This window comes from Aegilops tauschii, chromosome 5 (assembly GCF_002575655.3).
Source record: "Aegilops tauschii subsp. strangulata cultivar AL8/78 chromosome 5, Aet v6.0, whole genome shotgun sequence".
Lineage (NCBI taxonomy): Eukaryota > Viridiplantae > Streptophyta > Magnoliopsida > Poales > Poaceae > Aegilops > Aegilops tauschii.
The window spans coordinates 489037307-489061665 of NC_053039.3; the positions used below are offsets into that span (position 1 = coordinate 489037307).

The 24359-nt window shown below is 57.8% G+C and overlaps 1 protein-coding gene across 1 annotated transcript; it reads left to right on the forward strand.

Annotated features, from left to right (window-relative positions):
- The first annotated feature begins 15950 nt into the window (after positions 1-15950).
- Positions 15951-17633, forward strand: LOC109765973 (cytochrome P450 CYP94D108-like). Its single transcript, XM_020324741.1, has one exon. The coding sequence runs from the start codon at positions 15951-15953 to the stop codon at positions 17631-17633; it is 1683 nt and encodes a 560-aa protein (XP_020180330.1).
- Positions 17634-24359: the final 6726 nt, after the last annotated feature.

The following is a 24359-nucleotide window of genomic DNA, read 5'->3' on the forward strand; positions in this document are numbered from 1 at the left end:
CGTGAAGCGGCCGACGACGCGGGACCGCAACCCGGCGGGGATCCAACCTTGGCCGGCGAAAAATCTCGAAGCCGGACGCGACTACGACAGGCGATTTGCAGTCGCCGCCGACCATGGTGTCTTCCTCCGGCTACGGAGCTCCTTATCCACCTCCTCCGCCACCGCCGGCGGCCATGGAGGATGGTGTGTCCATGCCGACCGCGACCGCATCCAACGTGTTCGATGATATGTCGCAAAGGTAAAAAGGTTTTTTTGTGCATTCCTTCGGTGTTTCAATTGTTAATTCCAATAGAACATGAAGTTCATTGCGTGTACGTTCTTTTGTAGTCTCGATGATGAAGCTTTCATGCGCGCGACAAATGTGACAAATGATGATTATTGACATGAATATGCATCGCAAGAATATGAAACTCCACAATGTGGTGATGACATCTCAACACGTTGAGTGACATGGGAGGTGGCTTTGGCAGCAACATGATGAGTGGCATGGGAGGTGGCTTCGGTGGCAAAATGAACGACATGGGAGGTGGCAATGAAGGTGCTTCCGGTGGAGTTCGCGGTAGCAAGACTTCGACACAAGAAAACGTCGACAAAGATGCCATTGATGATGATCATACCACCGTCCACAATGGCACTAGTGACAACGGAGATAACACAAATTGAGTGATGCCTATGTGCATTTTTATGTGTTGGACCAACAACTTTGTTTGAGACAACTGACTTTTGCTTGTAGGATTTAAAACTATGGTTGATGATGCACTTTTGTTGCTAGAATTATGAAAATCCAATATGCAAATGCGGCTGTGCAGTGGCTGAATAGCAGTTGCGCGACCAACGGCCGGTTTACATCTCTAGTTTGCATCTTCTATTGGAGTAGCTGTTTTACATCTCCGTTTTGCATGGTCTGTTGGAGTTGGCACTTTTTTGGAGATGCAAAAAACACTTCTTGAAGATGTAAATTTTTACATCTCCTATTTACATCTCCAAAATTTGCATCTTTTATTGGAGATGCTCTAACCAGAAGACTATGCCTGCAAGGGATTCTTTTTCCTGGCTTTTTGAAAAAAAATACAACTCTTGGAATGTGACACGTGTGCTGGGTAAATAACGGTACAACTTCTTCTTCCTAGAGCAACATCGGCTGGCGGAGGGCCATACCAACGGCGAACGCGCGAGCGAACCCCAAGTTTGTCACGGAGCAGCGTGCGATCTACTAGGCCGTCCTTGCTCAAACCGCCGCTCGCCATGTCGGAGTAATGGGCCACGGGTAGCCTAACCCGAGCCCCCGAACCTTTCAAGACATCAGGGCCGGCTGCGCCCTCAAGATGTCAAGATGGATCCCTGCCTTTCGGCGGCCGGTTGGCCGAACGGCCGACTGTCAGAAGGCGGCCGAGTTCCAGAAGACGGCATCACAACAGGCCGACTCCTAGTAGGCGGCCTCCAGAGAGGCCGGCCCCTAGCAGTCGGCCCGTGGCGCCCTCAAAGTCTGCGCCCTCATCAAGGAGACAAGACAGGGTATGGCTACAGCGTAGCCCATCCCCCCCGAACCAGGGGCGGGCGTGGCCACAGTGCCCCGTACAGGCGTAGATCTCCGCACGACGCGGCATTGTTGCCTCTCTCCCCTAAACGTCACTCCTGACAAGCGGAGCCCTGTTCCCACGACGGCCTGTCGGTACGGCTTGCAGGCGGCGGGCCCTACCAGGCAGTGAGAGCCCTAAAGACGGAGGAAGCCAGGGCAGTCGGACCTGAGGGAAGCCGGCTTCCAGCATGCGGCTTATCCCTCCCTCGGGCCCGGTGCGCCATCAACCAGATGAGACGCGGTGTGGCTACAGTAATCGCCCGCCAGGCGGCGAGACTGTAGCCACGCTCCCCCGACCAAGCCTGCATCATTAGCATCACGGCTACAGCGATCAGCAGCCGACAAGACCCGCGAGCGGCGAGAGCGGCCTGTCGGCTCCGTACCAGACCAAGCGGCGGGCCCCAGCAGCCAGCGGAGAAGCCGGCAGCCAGAGACACTGACAGCCGGGTCCTGCACCCGACAGATTACCAATGTACCCCTGGGGGTAGGCCTATCTAAACCCCCCAGGGCACCCATGCAAAGGGTTCCAACCTGTTAGAACTAGACTCACACCTAGAGGAGGAGAGAGCGTGCCTGCCTTCTTCCACCTCTAGCAAACAGCTCAAGGAGCACCATTGTACCACTAGTGCCTTAGTGATCATGCGGAGACCCCGCAGAGCAGGACTAGGGGTGTTATCTCCACGGAGAGCCCCGAACATGGGTAAAGTTTGTCGACGTACGTGTCTATGCCTCATCCCGCTTCCAGGCACCGGCGACGTTCTACTCGCTCCCACCATGATAAGCCATCCTTTGGCATATGTCGCACCCAACCCCCGACATTTGGTGCCCACCATGGGGCGAGGTGCACCGTCTCCCGGAGACCTGCTCTGAACGGGAACCTTGTTCCTTCCTGGCGAGCGCAGCCAGCCCGGCACGCCAGACGGCGTCTGCACCAACGCACTGCGCGGCGCGGAGGTCGCCTGCGCAGCGAGCTGCCTCGCCGATCTTCTTGGCGAGATTCGCCTCTCCGACGAGCCCGCGTCTGATGCGGGCACCGATGGCCCTGAGAGTCGCCTCGTGAGCCTCCTCGATCAGCTCCACGTTGCCAGCGAGCCTGCTCCTCACTTGGAGTCGGTTGGCTCCACCGACCCGATGTTGGTCAACTCCGACACGGCGTCGCTCGACGCGTTCCCCTCCAACGTGGTGGTCTACGATGAGCCGCTTCCTCGCGCGGACAGCGGCGGCAGCACCGTCATGGAGGTGCTCGTCATCAGCCACGGCGAGCACTCTGGCGGAGGTGGCCAGGACCCGTTGCAGGCGGCAATGCAAGACCTGGCTGCGCCTATCCCGGAAGACGGCGACGCCGAGACGCTGGAAGCGCACCGCGTCCAGCTCGTCGAGAGCGCCAACCGGCTGGCCAGCATGAGACGCCTTTCGGACGCCTACCAGCGGGAAATGGACCGTGCCGTCGGCGGCACGCCGGCTCCTGGTGGGCCTAGCCGTATTGGCTTGATCCGGCAGCGTGGCGCGACCATCGCCAGCATGTTCGGGACAGATCGTCCCGTCTACGCCACGCCTGCGGAGAACATACGAGCTGCCCAGGCGGCAGCAGACGAGTTAGACAAACTCGAGGGCGACGAGCGTTGCCACATGACGGAGCGAGTTCAGCAGCTCCTCGACGCGGCTGCTGAGCAGCAAGATGCCGGGTGCCGGACTGAAGCGCCCAACCGGCGAAACGATGATCCGCCTCCTCGACGAGACCAAGGCGTGACATCCCGGACGCCGACTGGTGGTGTCCGCGACAGAAGAGACAAGGAGCCGGCTGCCAGCCGCAGCCGGACTCACATCACCATCGAGCGTGACCAAGACGGTCGCCCAAGAGCAGTACAACGGCGAGACGACTGTCCGCCTCCTCCTCCCCGCAGGGAGAGGCGCATTTCCCCGCCGCCTGTTGATCACCCATCACTCGGCGACCGCCTTGGCCGCCGAGAAGGAATCGGAGAAAATGATGCCCGCCACCGTATCGATCGCCTCAATCGATCCCTGGCGCTAGAAGAGGAAGATGAGCTCGGTCCGCCTTGTTTTGGCCCCCGCATCCGAGATGAGCCCTTCCCTAAAGGATTCACTCTCCCGAGAGACACACTCAAGTGCACCGGCTCCGTGAAGCCGGAGGACTGGCTCGTCGACTACTCCACAGCTGTCAGCATCACCAACGGCAACAAGCGCGTTGCCGTGAAGTACGTCCCGCTCATGCTCCAGGGCACAGCCCGGACGTGGTTGAACAGCCTGAAGCCCCGCAGCATCAACAGCTGGGTTGATTTCACCGAAGCATTCATCCGCAACTTCACCAGCACGTACAAGCGGCCGCCCAAGTCCCGCCAACTCTCCTTATGCGTCCAAGGCCCCAATGAGTCGACTCGCGACTATCTTACGCGCTGGGCCGAGTTGCGCAACTCGTGCGAGGGTGTGCACGAGGTGCAGGCCATTGAGTACTTCACTACCGGGTGCCGAGAGGGCACCCTCCTCAAGCACAAGCTTCTCTGCGACGAGCCGGCGACCCTCGACGAACTGCTAATCATAGCAGACAAGTACGCCACGGCTGACTCCTCCATGAAGGCGGAGATTCAAGTCAACGTGTCGGGCAAGGTGGCCCCTCAAGCTCCTCGGACCCCGGCTGGTGACTCCAGTCAGCGACAGCAACCGAACGACAACAAGCGCAAGGCCATGCAGCCGGCTTCCATGAGCTGACAGGTGCCGACAATTGAAGATCAGCAGCCAGAAGGGCCGCCTCCTCCCAAGCGCCAGAAGGGCGGCAAGCCCAACTGGCTGCCCGCTTTCTCGTACGAACAGACTCTTGATGCACCTTGCAAGTTCCATAGCGGTGTGAAGCCGTCCAATCACACTACTCGGAAGTGCCACTAGCTCACCAGGATCGCCAAGGGCGACGGACTCCAGCCTCCTCCGCCAGCCAGCCCGCCGCCTCCTCCTCCTCAGCAGCCGGCGGCCCAGCCAGTTGGTGCCATACAAGATGATTATCCCAAGGAGCATGGGGCCTACGTCGTGTTCACCAGCGTGGCCGACGACAGGCGCAGCAGACGGCAGCAGCAACTAGAAGTGAATGCAGTAGCATCAGAGACCCCCGAGTTCATGCATTGGTCGGAGAAGCCCATCAGCTGGAGCAGAGCTGACCACCCGGAGGTGATGCCAAATCCCGACTCTTATGCCTTGGTGTTGGATGCCACGTTTGCCACCGAGAGGCGAGCTTCTCGCTTCTCCCGAGTCCTGATAGATGGCGGCAGCAGCATCAACATTCTGTACAAAGATACCATGGAGAAGTTGGGGATCAAGCAGAGACATCTTCAGCCCAGCCGGACTGTTTTTCATGGCATAGTTCCTAGCCTTTCCTGCTCACCAATCGGCAAGACTCAGATAGATGTCCTCTTCGGGGACAAAAATCATTTCCGCCGAGAGCCAGTCTGGTTTGAAGTGGTGGACCTTGAGAGCCCTTATCATGCATTACTTGGCTGGCCTGCCCTGGCCAAGTTCATGGCGGTTCCCCACTATGCTTACCTAAAGATGAAGATGCCGAGCTCCAAAGGGATCCTGACCATAGCAGGAGACTACAAGAAGTCGTCTGCCTGCACCGCAGAGAGCAGCCGGTTGGCCGAGTCCCTCGCGATCGCAGCAGAGAAGCGGCTCCTTGACCGGGTTGTGGCAATGGCAGGCAAGCAGCCGGAAATGTCACCCAACCCTAAGGAGTCGGAAGCCGAGGGCTCGTTCAAGCCGGCCAAAGAAACAAAGAAGGTACCCTTGGACCCGGAGCACCCAGAGAGGTACGCTGTCATGGGTGCGAACCTTGACAGCAAATAGGAAGGCGAGCTCGTCGATTTCCTCCATGAGAATCGGGACACCTTCGCATGGTCCCCCAAGGACATGTCGGGTGTTCCGACGGATTTCGCCGAGCACAAGCTACACGTCCGACCTGATGCCAAGCCAGTCCGGCAGCCCTTGCGCCGCCTGTCAGAAGAGAAAAGAAGAGTTGTTGGAGAAGAGATAGCCCGGCTTCTGGCAGCCGGCTTCATCATGGAGGTGTTCTTTCCAGAGTGGTTAGCCAACCCGGTCCTAATGCCGAAGAAGAACAAGCAGTGGCGCATGTGTATTGATTATACCAGCCTCAACAAGGCATGCCCCAAAGACCCATTTGCTCTACCAAGAATCGACCAAGTGATTGACTCTACAGCCGGATGCGAGCTGTTGAGTTTTTTGGATGCATACTCCAGGTATCACCAGATCAAGTTGAACCCGGCCGACAGGCTGAAGACCGCCTTCATCACGCCATTCGGAGCCTTCTGTTACCTGACCATGACGTTCGGCTTGAGAAACGCGGGCGCCACGTTTCAACGATGCATGCATAAGTGTCTCCTCAAGCAACTCGGCAGAAACACCCATGTCTATGTGGACGATGTGGTGGTGAAGACGGAGAAGCGTGGAACGCTGCTAGAAGATCTCAAGGAGACCTTTGAGAAGTTGCGCCGATTTCAGATCAAGCTCAACCCGGAGAAATGCGTCTTTGGAGTACCAGCCGGCCAGCTTCTTGGCTTCTTGGTCTCAGAACGCGGCATAGAGTGCAACCCTGTGAAGATCAAGGCCATCGAGAGGATGGAGGTGCCCACCCGACTGCTGGACGTGCAGAAATTCACCGGCTGCTTGGCATCCATCAGCCGTTTCATCAGTCGGCTGGGTGAGAAGGCTCTTCCCCTGTATCAGCTCATGAAGAAGACCACTTTTTTCGAGTGGAACGACAAGGCGAATGAAGCTTTTCTCCAGCTCAAGAAAATGTTGACCACTCCGCCTGTCCTGGCGGCCCCGACTCCTAAGGAGCCCGTGCTCCTCTACATCGCCGCTACCAGCCAGGTGGTCAGCGCAGTCATAGTGGTGGAACGCAAGGAAGAAGGCAAAGCCCTACCAGTCCAAAGGCCGGTGTATTACCTGAGCGAAGTACTATCCGCTTCCAAGCAGAACTATCCCCACTACCAGAAGATGTGTTATGGCGTGCACTTTGCTGCCAAGAAGCTGAAGCCATACTTCCAAGAGCACCCAATCATTGTGGTCTGCACAGCTCCGCTCGCCGAGATCATTGGAAGCCGAGATGCCTCGGGCCGTGTGGCCAAATGGGCCATAGATTTGGCCCCCTACACCATCTACTACCAGCCTCGCACCGCCATCAAGTCACAAGCACTGGCCGAATTCCTCGTCGACTGGGCCGAGACCCAGTACCTGCCGCCAGCGCCAGATTCCACCCATTGGCAAATGCATTTTGATGGTTCAAAAATGCGCACCGGTTTGGGAGTTGGCATCGTCCTCACCTCTCCCAAAGGCGACAAGCTCAGATATGTGCTGCAAATTCATTTTGCCGCCTCCAACAACGTAGCCGAATAAGAAGCGCTCATACACAGGTTCCGGCTTGCCAAGGAACTCGGCATTCGCCGGATCCTGTGCTATGGAGACTCCGACTTGGTGGTCCAGCAGTCATCGGGCGACTGGGACGCCAAGGATGCAAATATGGCCAGCTACCGCTCCTCGTACAGCAACTCAGTGGATACTTTGAAGGGTGCGAGTTCCTCCACATGCCAAGAAATGACAATGAGCAGGCCGACGCCTTGGCACGAATTGGCTCCACCCGGCAAGCAATACCAGCCGGCGTTGCCCTACAACGCCTCCTCAAGCCGTCTGTTAAACCATCGCCAGAGTCGGATTCCATCTTTGTGCCGGCTCCTCCTGAAGCAGTCGGATCCGACTTGAGAGCCCCAGCAGCCGGCACGGGAACTTCGGCAGGCGGCCCGGGGACTCCAACAGTCGCACCTGGCCCTGGGACCTCAGAGCCCGACCCCGGGACTGCAGCAGTCGGCCCGGGGACTTCATCAATTCAGCAAGCGGCGGCCGACTCCAACCCACCGCCTCCCAGCCCAACCGCCCTCGTGCAAGTAGCAGTCCTAGCAGTCGAAGAAGTTGCAGCACCTTCCTGGGCTCAGCCCATCCTCAATTTTCTGGTGAAAAAAGAGTTGCCGACTGACGAGATCTCGGCCCGACAAGTGCAACGCCGGGCAGCAGCATACACCATCGTCAACAGAGAACTTGTGAGGCGCAGCGTCACTAGTGTTTACCAGCGCTGCGTGGAGCCGGAGCAAGGCCAAGCAATCCTCAAAGATATCCATCAAGGCGAGTGTGGTCACCACGCGGCTTCAAGAGCACTTGTTGCCAAAGCTTTCCGCCACGGTTTTTTCTGGCCGACTGCTCTAGAAGATGCCAAAGACTTGGTCCAGAAGTGCAAAGGGTGCCAGAAGTTCCGCTCCAAGCCTCATCAGCCGGCTTCTGCACTCAAGACTATCCCCATTGTCTGGCCCTTTGCTGTCTGGGGCCTGGACATGGTGGGACCATTCAAAGCAGCACGAGGTGGCATGACTCATCTGCTTGTCGCGGTGGACAAGTTCACCAAGTGGATAGAAGCAAAACCAATCAAGAAATTGAATGGTCCGACTGTTGTGACTTTCATCTCCGACATCACCATCTGGTATGGCATACCACACAGCATCATCACCGACAATGCCACAAACTTCGCCAAAGGCGCCTTGGCCCGTTTCTGTGCGACGCAGGGCATCCGACTGGACTTAGCATCTGTAGCCCATCCGCAGTCAAACAACCAAGTGGAGCGAGCAAACGGCCTTATTTTGTCCGGCATCAAGCCCCGACTGGTCGAGCCTCTGGAGCGTTCGGCCGGCTGCTGGCTCGACGAGCTGCCGGCCGTCCTCCGGAGTCTGCGCACAACCCCGAACAAGACAACCGGCTTCACTCCTTTCTTCCTCGTCTACGGTGCCGAAGCCGTCATCCCGACAGACATAGAATTCGACTCCCCTCGAGTCACCATGTATACCGAAGAGGAGGCAGAAGAAGCACGACAAGACGACGTCGATCTGCTGGAAGAGGGATGGCTGTTGGCACTCAGCCGGTCCACCATCTACCAGCAGAGTCTGCGCCGATACTACAACCGAAAGGTCAAGCCAAGATCCTTCCAAGAAGAAGACCTTGTGCTCCGGCTGATCCAGCGAACAGCCGGCCAGCACAAGCTCTCGGCACCTTGGGAAGGCCCCTTCATCATCAGCAAGGTGTTGGGCAACGACTCCTACTACCTCATCGACGCTCAGAAGCCTCGAGCACGCAAAAGAGATGACTCCGGCAAGGAGACGGAGCGACCATGGAATGTGAATCTCCTTCGAAGGTTTTACAGTTAAAAGCAGTATGTACCACGCCAACTTTTGTATTAAGTACGAAGACTCCGGGACCCCCGAGAAGAGCTCGGGGACTGCCCTCTTTTATCTATATGATAAGTATTACGCGTGTCATTTGTGTTATCCCATTAGACCGTCTGGCACCGGGTTCGACCAGTCGACCCGGGGACTTGCCGCTTTGTACTATGAAATGCTTCCTGCAGCCGGACAAGTAGTGTGTTGGCACCTTAGCTTTCTCCTGCCAGAGGCCGCAGCTCGCAGAGCGACTGTTCGGTCGGCAGGAGCTAAGGCGAAAAGGGTGTCTGCATAAAAATGGCTAAGGACCTAAAGCATACACATAGTCCAAGCCGGCTTCTCGCCTCACCGACCAGCTGCCGAGCAGCCGGCCGGCCGGCTTCTACTTAACTTGCCAGAAAACTCTAGCTGGCTAAGTACTTGCCTTCCCGAAAGTGGCTAAGTACTTGACCCAGCCACAGTCCGCAGAGCGGCTGTTCGGCTGGCAAGACGACAACCAAGGGAAGGCGGCAAAGAAAAAAAAGCCAAAAGAGCAGAAAGCAAGGAAAGATAGAACTCGGATAAGATATTTACACATCAAAAGGCCCTTGGCCGATATTCAACAGGAGTTTGAAATACACCCCGCGGGTGGAATTGTGCGAAATTAACAAAGTTGTTGAGACCGATAAGCAGGAAGAAGCAAAGGTAAATGGCAGCCTAGGAAGCAGCAGACGGAGTCGGCGGAATGGTGGAGTCGGTGGTGCCGGCTGTTTGGGTGGCCAGCTGGTCGGTCTCCGCTTGGTCGCCCTCAGCAGCAGTCGGCTCGCTCGGGCGCGGCTCGTTGCTGGAGCGCGGTCGAATTGAGGCTGGCCGTCCGCTCCGACCTCTGTTGCCTCCTCTTCACCTTCCTCCTCCTCTTCATCTTCTCCCTCGTCGCTGGAGTCGATCACCTCGGCCGAGTCCTCGCCATCCTCCGGGTTCAGCCCAAACCACTCCGGTGGCGCCTCGGCACCGTTCTCGGTCAGCTCCGGGACGAAGATGCTGGTGTTGGTGTACTCAGCGATTGCCGCCGCTCGCTTGACAAGGTCATCCTCCACCGCCACCAGCTCCTCCTGGGCTTCTAGTCGAAATGTGGTCAACTGGGCTAGATCTAGCCCAGGGTACCACGCCTTGACGAACTCCAAGGCCCGGCGCGCTCCGGCCCGGGCGAGGAGCCCTTCCACGCCTCAAGACGGCCGGCCGCCACCTCCAGCCAGTCGGCAGTCCGGCTGGGTGTGCGTGGAGCCGGCATGTCTGGCCACAGGGCGGCGATCGCCTGGGCGCCGACACGCTGAAGGCGGCGCAACATCCGATGAGCCGGCCGAAGACGAGCCTGGATGCTGAGAAGTTGCTCGCCAAAAGTACGGGGGGCGTTGGCAGCGATCTGCTCGCCTTCTGCCCTCCGTCGTTCACGGTCGGCCTCGATAGCCTGGTTAGCAGCGCCAGAGTGACTCGGGAAGAAGTCTGCTCGGACAAAAAAGCTAAGAATAGATCAGAAACAAGAAGTCGGCTTGATCAGAGGCCAGCAGTTTGAAGAAAGAGTAAAGAAGGCAGCCTACCGTCGACCATGTCTTCAACCTCGCCGAGGCTGGCAGTCAGCATCGCCTCCTTGTCGGTCCAGGCGGAGCGTTCGGCCGCGAACTCAGCAAGGAGGCCGGTCTCTTTGTCTTCCGCCTCCTTCTGGGCCTTCTTGAGAAGCTCCGCCTGCTCTGCCAGCTGCGTGACCAGCCGGTCACGCTCCTCGGCCAGCTTGTTGCAGTCCGCCTCCTTGGCGCGCAACGTAGTGTTGGCTTCTCCCAGCTGCTGCTGCAGGATGGCGTTCGCTTCTGCAAAAGAAGAGAAGAAAGGACGTCAACAATCAGCGAAGAAAGATGAAGTTGCCAGGAAGATCCGGCCCGACTGCTCAGCAGTCGGCCCGAATCTCGGGGACTACAGCCGCGGGTGCACCAGCGCGCCCCCGCAGAGAAAGAAGAAGACTTACTCCGGCTCTCCGACAAGTGAACGGCACGTTGATCCAACTCCTGGACTTTGGAGTTGAAGGCGCACGGAGGTTATGATAATCCTACAGCAAAGACATTAGTACTCGGAGCTTGCTAATTAAAGTTCCGAGCTGCCTGCTCAGCAGCCGACCCGAAACTCGGGGACTACACCCAGTGGGTGCGCCGGCGCGCCCCCATGAAGCAATACAAGAATTAAAAACGAAGAAGCAAGAAGCGTACCCGGATGGCCTCTCGCGATTCCAGGAATGCCTTGTTGCAGTGCTTGAGAGTGTCGGCCTCGGCGCGGAGTTTGGCTTGAACGTCCAGGATCGCCTTGTTCAGAGGGCCCGTCCTGCCTCCCTGCACCCACCCAGTGGGTGCGGCGCTGGTCGCCTCGGTGTCCGGGATCGAGGAGCTTGCGGCGCCGGTCTCCAGCGGGCATGGCGCCGAGGCCGCCTTCGCGAGCCGGCGGCGTAAGGGTGTGCGGACCCTGGGAGTAGGGCCCGTCACCATCTCGTTTCCGGCTGGTGGCGCCGGCGGGTCGGCCGGCTGCTTGTCTCGCGCCTCCTCAGAAGGTGGTGGCGAGGGCACAATTAAGTCCGGCATGGCGACGTCGCCGCTGTCCCTCTCCATGATAGGGTGCTCGCCGCCGGCTTCCCCAGTCTGCGCCACGAACTCCGGTGGTGGCGGCGCAGAGTTCAGGGGGGTGACAAACATCGCCGACTGACGGCGTGCGGCTTCCTCGGCCTGCTTCTTCGCCGCGGTGGCGGCCTCGGCCTCTGCCAGCCTCTTCAAAGCGGCGGCCTCCGCCCTGTCTGCCTCCGCCTTCTCCAAGCGGGCGGCTTCCTGCTCCTCGCGTGCCTCCCGCGCGTTCTGCTCCGTCGCCTCCCGGAGGTCGGCGGCCGGATCGATCCGCCGGGTGGTGGTGGAAGTCTCCGCCGACCCCACGATGGAGGCGGCGGCCAACTTCTCAAGAGAGAGCGGGGCCCTAGATCAAGGGAAGCGAAGCGAAGAAACTCAGACGAGATCAACAAGGAAGGAGAAAGTACGAGAGGAAGACAGTATTTACGCGGAAACCAGCTGCGGCTCCTTCACCGCCTTGCGGAAGCGGATGGCTTTCGCGGCCGCTTCATCCCGCTTGGTCGCCGCGGCCGAGCCCTTGGGCTTCTTCGGTCGGCTGCTGAACAGGCTCGGCGCGGCCCTGCGCTTTTTCGCGCCACCTCGGGCTGCCGACGCGTCACACGAGCTCGCGTCCAGCTGGTCGGACCCCAGCTGGCAGTGCGGGACGACTTCCCCCGTGTCGTCGTCTGGCCAGTCCTCGAGGCCGGCTCCGAGCCCTGAGCCGCCTGCTGTGCCACCCCCTCCCTCGGCGTCGTCCTCCAAGGCCGCCGCCCCCAAGTCGGGGTCATCCACATCACTCTCCACCCGGTCGGGGAGAAATTGACGCTTCGGCCCCGCGGCGCCGGCTGCCGGCTGGAGGAGGGAGCTCTGCTCGAAGAGCCGGTTGGTCAGGTTGGACAAACGGAACTCGGCAAAAAGAAGAGAGAGAGAAGGAAAGGTAATTACCATAGGCGGGGGGTCGGCGCGAGAATACGGCTCCTTGCCGAACCGCCACTCTTCCGTGAGCTTGCAGTTCGCAAGGTAGTTCACCATATGAGCTACCTCTGCGTGAGGCATCTCCTTGGTGCACAGCCGGCTTGGGTCCCGATGCCCGCTCATCTGACAGATCATGTGAGGGCGGCCCTGGAGCGGGAGCACCCGGCGCGCCACGAAGGCAGACAGTAAGTTGGGCCCGGTCAGGCCCTCCGACTGTACCAGCACCCAGAGCCGCGCGATGGCGGCGGCTCCAGAAGGCGACAGTGTCTTGGCCTGGTACGACCAGTTGGGCCGCCTTCCGGCTGGCGGGCCGGCAGCGTAAGCCGGCAGGTTGGCCCAGTCACCCTCCGCGAAGATGCTCTTCACGTAGAAGTACGACTGCTGCCACATCTTCACCGACTGGATCAACGTGATGGGAGGAAATGGATTGTCGCCTCCCGGCCTCCGCACCGCGATGAAGGCGCCGCACTGAGCCGGCACGCCCGCAACGACGGTGCCAAGCTTGGTGTAGAAAAACTCCCCCCAAAGCTCGATAGTGGGGATGACACCGAGGAAGCCTTCACACAGAGTGACGAAGGCGGACAGCAGCACCACCGTGTTCGGGGTGAGGTGGTGCGGCTGGATATTGTAGAATTCGAGGAAGGCCCGGAAGAAGCCACTCGCCGGCAGGCCGAGGCCGCGCAGGCAGTGCGAGCGGAAGACGACCCGCTCGCCCTCCTCCGGCGCCGGCGAGATCTCCCCCTCCGGCGCGAGGCGAACCCTCACGTAGTCCTTGCCGGGCAGCCGCCGTGTCTGGCGGAGGAAGTCGATGTGATCTTCGTGGACTGTGGAGCCGTCCCAGGCTCCGGAGCGTGCCATGGGGGCGAGAGGTTGACGGACGGACTCGACGGAGACGAACTGCGGCAGCGCTTCGGCGGGGCTCGGGGCGCTGTGGCGAGAGGAAGAAGAAGAAGGGAGAGTGGGGTGGAGGGGCGCGCGTGCTTCGCCGCTCCCTCTCCTCTCCCTACTTATAGCCTACGGGCTACGAAGCCGAGGGGGTGGGCGTGGGATCGTGGGATTAACTGTGCCCACGACCCCACGCTCCCGCCTTTACCGCGCGGGTTACTGCGCGCAGTAACTCCGCGGGGAAACCCAACCGCCCGCCTCGGCCGCAGCGGATCCGCTCGCAGGCCGAGATCCGATGGTGGCGGGCCCGGCCTGCGGCCGCGTCCCGTCACGCGCGTGGGCTGGCAGGCCGACCCGGCTGGCTGGTGCCATGTGGCACGCCCACGACGGGCGGCGGGCCGAGAAGCTTAGCAAGCACGCCACCTGGTTCCTGCCGATGCATTCGAAATTCCAGAAGGATCCGGCTAGACGTACCCGACTCCTGCCGACCGGCTCCCCAGAAGTCGGATGGAGCTTCCTTCGGAGCACCCGGAGGAGGAAACTGTTGAGGCTCCCCGGCTCCTCAACCGTGGCCCCTCACCAGCTTCGGGGACTACTGTCGGAGTAATGGGCCACGGGTAGCCTAACCCGAGCCCCCGAACCTTTCAAGACATCAGGGCCGGCTGCGCCCTCAAGACGTCAAGATGGATCCCGGCCTTCCCGCGGCCGGTTGGCCGAACGGCCGACTGTCAGAAGGCGGCCGAGTTCCAGAAGATGGCATCACAACAGGCCGACTCCTAGTAGGCAGCCTCCAGAGAGGCCGGCCCCTAGCAGTCGGCCCGTGGCGCCCTTAAAGTCTGCGCCCTCATCAAGGAGACAAGACAGGGTATGGCTACAGCGTAGCCTATCCCCCCGAATCCAGGGCCGGGCATGGCCACAGTGCCCCGTACAGGCGGAGATCTCCGCAAGACGCGACACTGTTGCCTCTCCCCCCTAAACGTCACTCCTGACAGGCGGAGCCCTATTCCCATGACGGCCTGTCGGTACGGCTTGCAGGCGGCGGGCCCTACCAGGCAGTGAGAGCCCTGAAGATGGAGGAAGCCAGGGCAGCCGGACCCGAGGGAAGCCGGCTTCCAGCAGGCGGCTTATCCCTCCCTCGGGCCCCGTGCGCCATGAACCAGATGAGACGCGGTGTGGCTACAGTAATCGCCCGCCAGGCGGCGGGACTGTAGCCACGCTCCCCGACCAAGCCTGCGTCATTAGCATCACGGCTACAGTGATCAGCAGCCGACAAGACCCGCGAGCGGCGGGAGCGGCCTGTCGGCTCCGTACCAGACCCGTCGGCCCACCAGGCGGCGGGCCCCAGCAGCCGGCGGAGAAGCCGGCGGCCAGAGACACTTACAGCCGGGTCCTGCACCCGGCAGATTATCAATGTACCCCTGCGGGGTAGGCCTATATAAACCCCCCAGGGCACCCATGCAAAGGGTTCCAACCTGTTAGAACTAGACTCACACCTAGAGGAGGAGAGAGCGTGCTTGCCTTCTTCCACCTCTACCAAACAGCTCAAGGAGCACCATTGTACTACTAGTGCCTTAGTGATCATGCGGCGACCCCGCAGAGCAGGACTAGGGGTGTTATCTCCACGGAGAGCCCCGAACCTGGGTAAAGTTCGCCGACGTACGTGTCTACGCCTCATCCCGCTTCCAGGCACCGACGACGTTCTACTCGCTCCCATCATGATAAGCCATCCTTTGGCATATGTCGCACCCAATCCCCGAACGCCAGGAAGCAGCCGCCGCGGAGGCGCATCTACAGGTGATCGCGTACGAGAACAACGCGAGCTGCCCCTCCTACGCGTCGCCGACGACCATTAGGCGGCCCTGTGGGATGATGACAGCGCGGACGCCGCCATTTTCATCCTGGACCTCATGTCCACTGGCGACGGACAAGGCGTGGACTCCTCTGATGATGAGTAGGGCACGGGGGGCGGTAGGGCCTTATGTCCCATGTGGGCCGGTCCGTCGCCCGTGTTCTACTCTTCCTCGCCGGAGACCGCAACTTCACTTCATCGGTATTATCGCCGGTGGTCATAAAGATGGCGGACGGTGGACTACAAGGTCTTGGACGCCGGCCACCGCCATAAAATAGGTTTAGGGTCGGGTCAAAACAATTTTTTTGTTCTAAATGTTTGAAATCTAACATAAATCCGCCGTGTTTGCATGAATGTAATCTGGTATATATGAAATCCGTTGTGTTTGCACGAATTTTGTTCGATTTGTTACCAAAGTGTTTAAAATGTATGTAGGCTGGCGACCTCCCGCATCCGTGTCCGTGGATCGATCCCTGTGCGAACAGAATGCAGGAGAAAAATTTGCGGATCACGCGCTAGAGATGCCCTTACAATTCAGAGGCAACGTGTACAACTCTTTTTGAAAACAAAACATGCAAAACTTGTCAGCTCCTTCCGGCTGCGTACGTCAAGAGTCTACTCAATTCTTTCAACGTGTATGCATAGTTAACTCGCGAGCACCATAAAAGCAAGGCAAAACATCGGGTGCACCATAAACTAAGCTGACCTCTTTTTTTCTCATCTCAAAAAAGGAAAAGAAAGTTTACCTTCTCTTGCATGCATGCATGGACATCGACGCGGTTGACCCACCGCTTCTCCACTTCTACTCCTACAACCTTCTCCTCCTCCTCCTCGTCTCCGTCGTCCTTTTCCTCCGACATCACCGGCGAAGGCGAAGCCTCCAGGTTGCCGCGAACGGAGCGACCGGGCCCGGCAACCACCGCCCGCAATCGAACCCCGTTCTTGGCAACCTCGTCGCTTTCCTGCGCAACGGCCACCGCTTCCTCGACTGGACAGCCGACCTCCTCGCCGCCGCCCCGGCCTCCACCATGCAGGTGCTCGGCCCACTCGGCGGCCTCGGCTACTGCGGCGTCGACACGGCCAACCCGGAGGTCATCGACCACATCGTGCGCGCCAACTTCCCCAGCTACGTCAAGGGCGCGCGCATCCGGGCGGCGTTCGCGGACCTCCTCGGCGACGGCCTCTTCCTCGCCAACGGCCGCCTCTGGACCCTCCAGCGCAAGCTCGCCTCCTACTCCTTCTCCTCCCGTCTGCTCCGCCGATTCTCTAGTCGCGTCCTCAGGGACCACATCCACCGCCGCCTTGTCCCGTTTCTCGCTGCCGCTGCCGACTCCGGCGAGGCTGTTGACCTGCAGGACGTGCTCAGACGCTTCACGTTCGATAACATCTGCAGCGTCGCGTTCGGCGTGGACGACGATAGGTCGTCGGCGCTGCTGGATGATCACCGGCACGGGGCCTTCTTCGCCGCGTTCGATGATGCCGTCGATATCTCCTTCGGCCGTATATTACACCCCACGACCCTCGGGTGGAGGGTCATGAAGCTGCTCGATGTCGGCAGCGAGCGGCGGCTCCGCCTGGCAATCGCCGTCGTGGACGAGTACGTGACGGCGATACTGCAGTCGAAGCAGCAGCGTCAGAGTGGAAATAGTGAGGACGAACCGGACTTGCTATCGCGCTTCAAGGCAGCGATGGAGGAAGACGAAGCCAGTGAGCTCGGCCGAATCTTTGCCTCGCCGGAAGCGAAGCGCCGGTTCCTGCGGGACACCGTCGTGACCTTCGTCCTCGCCGGGAAGGACACCACGTCCTCCGCTCTCACGTGGTTCTTCTGGTTCCTTGCCGCCAACCCGCGTTGCGAGCGCCGCGTCTACGAGGAGGTCACGTCGCTGGCGCTGGCGCCGTCAAGAGAAGCCGACGCCGACGTGGGCCGCCTCGCCGATGGCGACGTCGAGAGCGAAGACGGGTACGACGAGCTAAAAGGAATGCACTACCTGCACGCGGCGATCACGGAGACTATGCGGCTGTACCCCCCGGTGCCCATGGTCTCCCGCGTGGCCGTCCACGATGACGTGCTGCCGGATGGCACGGTCGTGCGCGCCGGGTGGTTCGCCGACTACTCAGCGTACGCGATGGGCAGGTCGGCGAGGGTGTGGGGCGACGACTGCCGCGTGTTCCGCCCGGAACGGTGGCTCGACGGACGCGGCCGGTTCGTGTCGGCGGAGGCGGCACGGTACCCGGTGTTCAACGCGGGGCCGCGCGCGTGTCTCGGAAAGGAGATGTCGTACCTGCAGATGAAAGTCGTCGCGGCAGCCGTGGTTAGGAGGTTCACCGTTGAAGTACTGGTGCCTGCCGGGAGCATGGACATGGCACCGGAGCACGAGATGGCGGTGACACTGAAGATGAAGGGCGGGCTCCGCGTGCGTTTCAAGAACCGAGCGCGTGCAGCATGATCACCGAAAAGTCCGTATGGAGGCCGAGCTTCCGGGATCCCTTCATTTATTTTTCAGCAAAAGTACTATTTCCATACTAAAAAGTCAAATAAATAAATAAATACACACACATAAGCATATATTTGTAGTGTATATATATACATGTACAAAATTTCATGAATATATATGTTCATATGTGATGTACACAAAAAATATACTAGATTAAAATGGTTTTTTTTGTTTGTTGTATTTGGACAGATATTTGAGCAAAAATATGACATGGAACAAGCAAAAGTTATAAATATGTTTGGGGAGTATAAACATCCCCAAGTTTAATCCCTGCTCACTCTCAAGTAGGTAGATGACAACAAAGTGATTTTTGGTTGTGAGTGCCACTAACATGAATATGATGTAAATGAGTATGATCCAGGGCTTTGGTTCGGGCCTACCCAGCCCATTAGTCCCGGTTCTACACGAACCGGAACCCATGGGGGGCATTAGTCCCGGTTCGTGAGCCCAGGGGGCCGGTCGGGGCCTCGTGGGCATTGGTCCCGGTTCGTCTGGACCCATTTGTCCCGGTTCTGGGCACGAACCGGGACAAATAGTCCCCGCTCTTGGCCCACAGCCATTTGTTCCGGTTCGTGCCTAAAACCGGGACAGAAGGGGGAGCTTTAGTCCCGGTTCCAGCCACGAACCGGGACAAATAAGTTGCCTATATATACCACATCACCGCAGCAGAGCACTCCACAGTGCTTTGTTTTTTCTGGCCGGCGAGGGGAGGGCATTTGGGTGCTCTAGCTCACCTCCTATGCACATGAGGTGTTTGATGGAATGCCCGAGCCACACTAGTTAAGTTTTCTCCTCTCGAAGCTCGACCTCCGAGCTCCATTTTTCCCGAGATTTGTCTAGGTTTAGCGGTCCGTCACGCCCCGTCCCCGTCTTCAGCGTCGTCGATCGCACGCGCCGATCTCGTCGCCGGCACCGTGGTGAGCCTCTTGTTCTTATCTTCTTTCTGAAAGAAAAAAAATTCTTACTTTAGATAGATACTTGTCTAATTTTCTTACTTTTGACACACATAATTATATATAATGCACGCAGATGAACCGGCAATGGATGTACGGTGACAGACACACCTCTGAGTACATTAAGGGCGTGCATAATTTCCTCGAAGTGGCTGAGGCAAACAAGCAGAATGATTTTATGTGTTGTCCATGCCCTAATTGTGGGAATACGAAGTCTTACTCTGACCGGAAAATCCTTCACACCCACCTGCTTTATAAGGGTTTCATGCCACACTATAATGTTTGGACGAGGCACGGAGAAATAGGGGTTATGATGGAAGACAGCGAAGAAGAAGAGGACGATGACAACTATGTGCCCCTGAATACGTGATGCTGCAACGAGGGAAGCTGCTGAAGATCAAGAGGAACCAGACGATGTGCCCGATGATGATGATCTCCGCCGGGTCATTGTCGATGCAATGACACAATGCGAAAGTCAAAAGGAGAAGCTGAAGTTCGATCGCATGTTAGAGGATCACAAAAAGGGTTATACCCCAATTGCGAAGATGGCAACACAAAGCTTGGTACCGTACTAGAATTGCTGCAGTGGAAGGCAGAGAATGCTGTGCCTGACAAAGGATTTGAGAAGCTACTGAAAATATTGAAGAAGAAGCTTCCAAAGGATAACGAATTGCCCGACAGTACGTACGTAGCAAAGAAGGTCGTATGCCCTCTAGGATTGGAGGTGCAGAAGATACATGCATGCCCTGATGACTGCATCCTCTACCGTGGTGCGTACGAGGATTTGAACGCATGCCCGGTATGCGATGCATTGCGGTATAAGATCAGACGAGATGACCCTGGTGATGTTGACGGCGAGCCCCCCAGGAAGAGGGTTCCCGCGAAGGTGATGTGGTATGCTCCTATAATACCACGGTTGAAATGTCTGTTCAGAAATGAAGAGCATGCCAAGTTGATGCGATGGCACAGAGAGGGCCGTAAGAAAGATGGGAAGTTGAGAGCACCCGCTGACGGGTCACAGTGGAGAAAAATCGAGAGAAAGTACTGGGCTGAGTTTGCAGGTGACCCAAGGAACGTATGGTTTGGTTTAAGCGCGGATGGCATTAATCCTTTCGGGGAGCAGAGCAACAATCACAGCACCTGGCCCGTGACTCTATGTATGTATAACCTTCCTTCTTGGATGTGCATGAAGCGGAAGTTCATTGTGATGCCAGTTCTCATCCAAGGCCCTAAGAAACCCGGCAACGACATTGATGTGTACCTAAGGCCATTAGTTGAAGAACTTTTACAGCTGTGGAATGGAAACGGTGTACCTGTGTGGGATGAGCACAAACAGGAGGAATTTAACCTGCACGCGTTGCTGTTTGTAACCATCAACGATTGATCCGCTCTCAGTAACCTTTCAGGACAGACAAACAAGGGATACCACGCATGCACGCACTGTTTAGATGACACTGAAAGTATATACCTGGACAAATGTAGGAAGAATGTGTACCTAGGCCATCGTCGATTTCTTCCGACCAACCATCAATGTCGAAAGAAAGGCAAGCATTTCAAAGGCGAGGCAGATCACCGAAAGAAGCCCGCCATGCGTACCGGTGATCACGTACTTGCTATGGTCAATGATTTACACGTAATCTTTGGAAAGGGTCCCGGCGGACTAGCTGTTCCGAATGACGCTGAGGGACGCGCACCCATGTGGAAGAAGAAATCTATATTTTGGGACCTACCCTACTGGAAAGACCTAGAGGTCCGCTCTTCAATCGACGTGATGCACGTGACGAAGAACCTTTGTGTGAACCTGCTAGGCTTCTTGGGCGTGTATGGGAAGACAAAAGATACACCTGAGGCACGGGAGGACCTGCAATGTTTGCACGAAAAAGACAGCATGCCTCCAAAGCAGTATGAAGGTCCTGCCAGCTACGCTCTTACCAAAGAAGAGAGGAAATCTTCTTTGAATGCCTGCTCGGTATGAAGGTCCCGACTGGCTTCTCGTCGAATATAAAGGGAATAATAAATATGCCAGAGAAAAAGTTCCAGAACCTAAAGTCTCATGACTGCCACGTGATTATGACGCAACTGCTCCCGGTTGCATTGAGGGGGCTTCTACCGGAAAACGTCTGATTAGCCATTGTGAAGCTATGTGCATTCCTCAATGCAATCTCTCAGAAGGTGATCGATCCAGAAATCATACCAAGGCTAAGGAGTGATGTGGCGCAATGTCTTGCCAGTTTCGAGTTGGTGTTCCCACCATCCTTCTTCAATATCATGACGCATGTCCTAGTTCATCTAGTCGACGAGATTGTCATTCTGGGCCCTGTATTTCTACACAATATGTTCCCCTTTGAGAGGTTCATGGGAGTCCTAAAGAAATATGTCCGTAACCGTGCTAGGCCAGAAGGAAGCATCTCCATGGGCCATCAAACAGAGGATGTCATTGGGTTTTGTGTTGACTTCATTCCTGGCCTTAAGAAGATAGGTCTCCCTATATCGCGGTATGAGGGGAGACTGACTGGAAAAGGCACGCTTGGAGGGGACTCAATAATATGCAGGGACGGGCATTCTTGTCACCATGGATCTTGGCGATCCTGAAATCGAGCAAGACAATATGGACATTTGGGTCCTTGTTGATACGCCTCCAATTCTACCGCTATGTGAGTTTCTCAAACATAGTTATTAGCTAATTTATATTGTTTATTTCAAAATAGTTGACAGCTTATTTCCATTGACAGCTTATTTTCATTCTTCAAAGAATGTGCGGAAGATGGTAGACAGAACCTGCTACACCGAAGGCTCCGAATTAACTTATCAGGAGAAAAATCATCTGATCGCATTTTGTACTGATCTTGAGAATTACAATATCTACAATCAAACTCGTCAACATTATGGTCAATACGTGCCACTAGTGCACGTGTTGAACTACGGTAACTTCCATGGAGATGCCCTGGTAAGATGTTTTACTATTACGACGTCCGTGCATCTTTTGCATACTTCTAAAACTAGTACATCATTGCTAACTATGAAGTTATTACTATGTTTTCAACAGAGAACCCCGATGGCTTGTGTGCCTCATTTGATGTATCAGAATGGTAGCCTTGATGTTTTGAACATACAACCATGTCGGCGTTCTGGGAACGGGGGTCCCCAGACTTGCCTGCCTGCGGCCCACGGCGTGGATCTGCGAGCGGGCCCGTACGGCCCATCTTCACCAACAAGCTTTCAAGACCCTCGCGAGGGGCCAAGCCTCGCGAGAGGCACGACACAAGACCTCCTCGGGAGCGGCCTCACCAGGCTGGCTCGTGAGGGGCGGAGAGATCAAGGCAAGGCAAACCTCGCGAGGTTCCAGTGACGTGAGCCATGACGAGCGAGGCCAGGCGGGCGCCAGCATGCAGAGTGTCCTTGTTTCCTCTTTGGTGCTAAGGGGGCAAGCGCAGGCGAGGAGTACCGAGGCATCAAGCAAAGGTTTCCCTATCGGTGCAACGAGACCAAGACCAGCAGGACAACAGGACGGAGGTCACCGTGGAGCCCAAGACGGCGTCACCACCAGAGCCTTTGGCAGGCGAAGACTGCTTTTGTCAGGATAAGCTGTACTAGTTGTCCCCTTTCAAATTGGCCATTGTGGGATCCCTTCCCGCTCAATATTTGGGAAGAGGACCGGGGCCTCTATAAATAGGACTAGCCACCACCATAGGAGGCAACTGATTCAGATCATCCTCACCCACACAAGTTCACCAAGCACAAGAACACCTCTCCTCAGGAGGCTGTTCTTTCCCTTGTACTGTTCATCCTCAGCCCAAGAGGCAATCCACCACCACACACTGGAGTAGGGTATTACATCACAACGGTGGCCCGAACCAGTATAAATCTTGTGTCCCTTGTGTTGCGAGTTCGTCGAGCTAGCCTAGGAATCGCGAAGCATGAGAGGGCGTGATCTGCGAGGGGGAGATCTTCGCGCGCACCCTAGAGTTCGAACCTTAAGGGTTTTGCCGGAACCTGGGATCCAACATTTGGCGCGCGAGGTAGGGGTGCGCCGGAGTTTTCCTTCCGTTGATCTGCTCCATGCTGCCACCGTGCTCCGCCCCCATGGCGAGCGCAGCGCTTCCCGCTCCGGCGACCGATGCCGGCGACGGGGCCAGGGGGCTCCGAGCCCTTGCTCCCGCCTTGCGGCGGGTGCAATGGCCATCCAAGTTCAAGCCGGAGATGCTGCAGCGCTACGACGGCGTGGCGGATCCGGTGGCCTTCCTGCTAGCGTACGAGGAAGCCGTCCTCGAGGCCAGAGGCAACGACAAGGTCATGGCCAACTGGCTTCCCATGGCCCTGACCGGTGTGCCGCGCGCCTGGCTGCTCAACCGCCCCAGATCCACAGTGGCATCTTGGGAGGAGCTGCGCGATCTCTTCGTCGCGCGCTTCGCGGCACCGGCACCCCAGGCGGTCGCGGCCCTCCTCGGCGGCTCGCAAGCGCCGCCCTCAGACCGTCACATCAAGTCGTTCCTTCGCCAGATCGGCGCTGCTTCCAAGCGCCCGGGGACCCCGCCAGGCTGGGCCGCGCCTGAGGCCGACCTCACCTTCGACTCAAGGGATCATCCCGTCTCCACCGCCAGCTCGGGTATGCTCCCAATGCTTTGCACTCCCACCATCTGCAAAGTGGCCGTCACCAAGACCCTCATCGATGGCGGCGCCGGCCTCAACGTGCTCTCTGTGGAAGCCTTCGGCCTCCTTCACGTACCACTCGAGCGGCTCCGCCTCAGCAAGCCCTTCTCAGGAGTTGGCGGCGACACGGCCCACTCCCTGGGGCAGATCTGCCTTCCTGTCACCTTCGGCACACGTGACAATTACCGCACCGAGCTGGTCGACTTCGACATCGCCCGCATCGGCCTCCCGTACAACGCCATCCTCGGGTACCCAGCTCTGGCCCAGTTTATGGCAGCAACCCATCCGGCTTACAAGATGCCTGGGAGCAAGGGCGTCCTCACCGTCGAGGGGGACACCAAGGAGGCTCTGCTGGCGCTCAAGCTTGCTTTGAAGACCACCGTGGTGGCGCGGCCCGCCTGCGCAGGCGCCTCCGAGGCCAAGGGAGCCGCACCAACCAAAAGGAAGCAGATGTTCACCCAAGACAAGGCAGAAACCAAGCAGGTGCCCATCGATGAGGACGGGTCCTCAGGAGCCACCTTTACCATAGGTGCCGACCTCGACCCTGACCAAGAGGAAGCGTTGGTGAAGTTCTTGCGTGCAAACAAGGAGATATTCGCATGGGAACCCAAGCAGCTGGTGGGGGTCCCGAGAGAGGTGATTCAGCATCACTTAAGGGTGTGCCCCAATGTACGCCCTATGAAGCAGCGGGCGAGACGACAGTCCACGGAGAAGCAGACCTTCATCGTCCAAGAAACCCGCAAGCTAGAGGCGGCGGGTGCCATTCGCGAAGTTCGGTACCCTGAGTGGCTGGCAAACCCCGTTGTTGTGCCGAAGAAAGGCGGGAAGGAGCGCATGTGTGTCGACTTCACCAACCTCAACAAAGCCTGCCCCCAAGATCCGTTCCCGCTTCCACGCATCGACCAGATCATCGACACTACCGCATAGTGCGATTTGCTGTGCTTCCTAGATGCGTTCTCGGGCTACCACCAGATCAAGATGGCGGTAGAAGATGTGGAGAAGACCGCCTTCCTGACCCCATGTGGGGTGTACTGCTATACTTGCATGCCTTTCGGACTGCGCAACGCGGGCGCGA

Coding starts and splice junctions, on each gene's coding strand:
- LOC109765973 (XM_020324741.1), top strand. CDS start 15,951: ATGGACATCGACGCGGTTGACCCACCGCTTCTCCACTTCTACTCCTAC.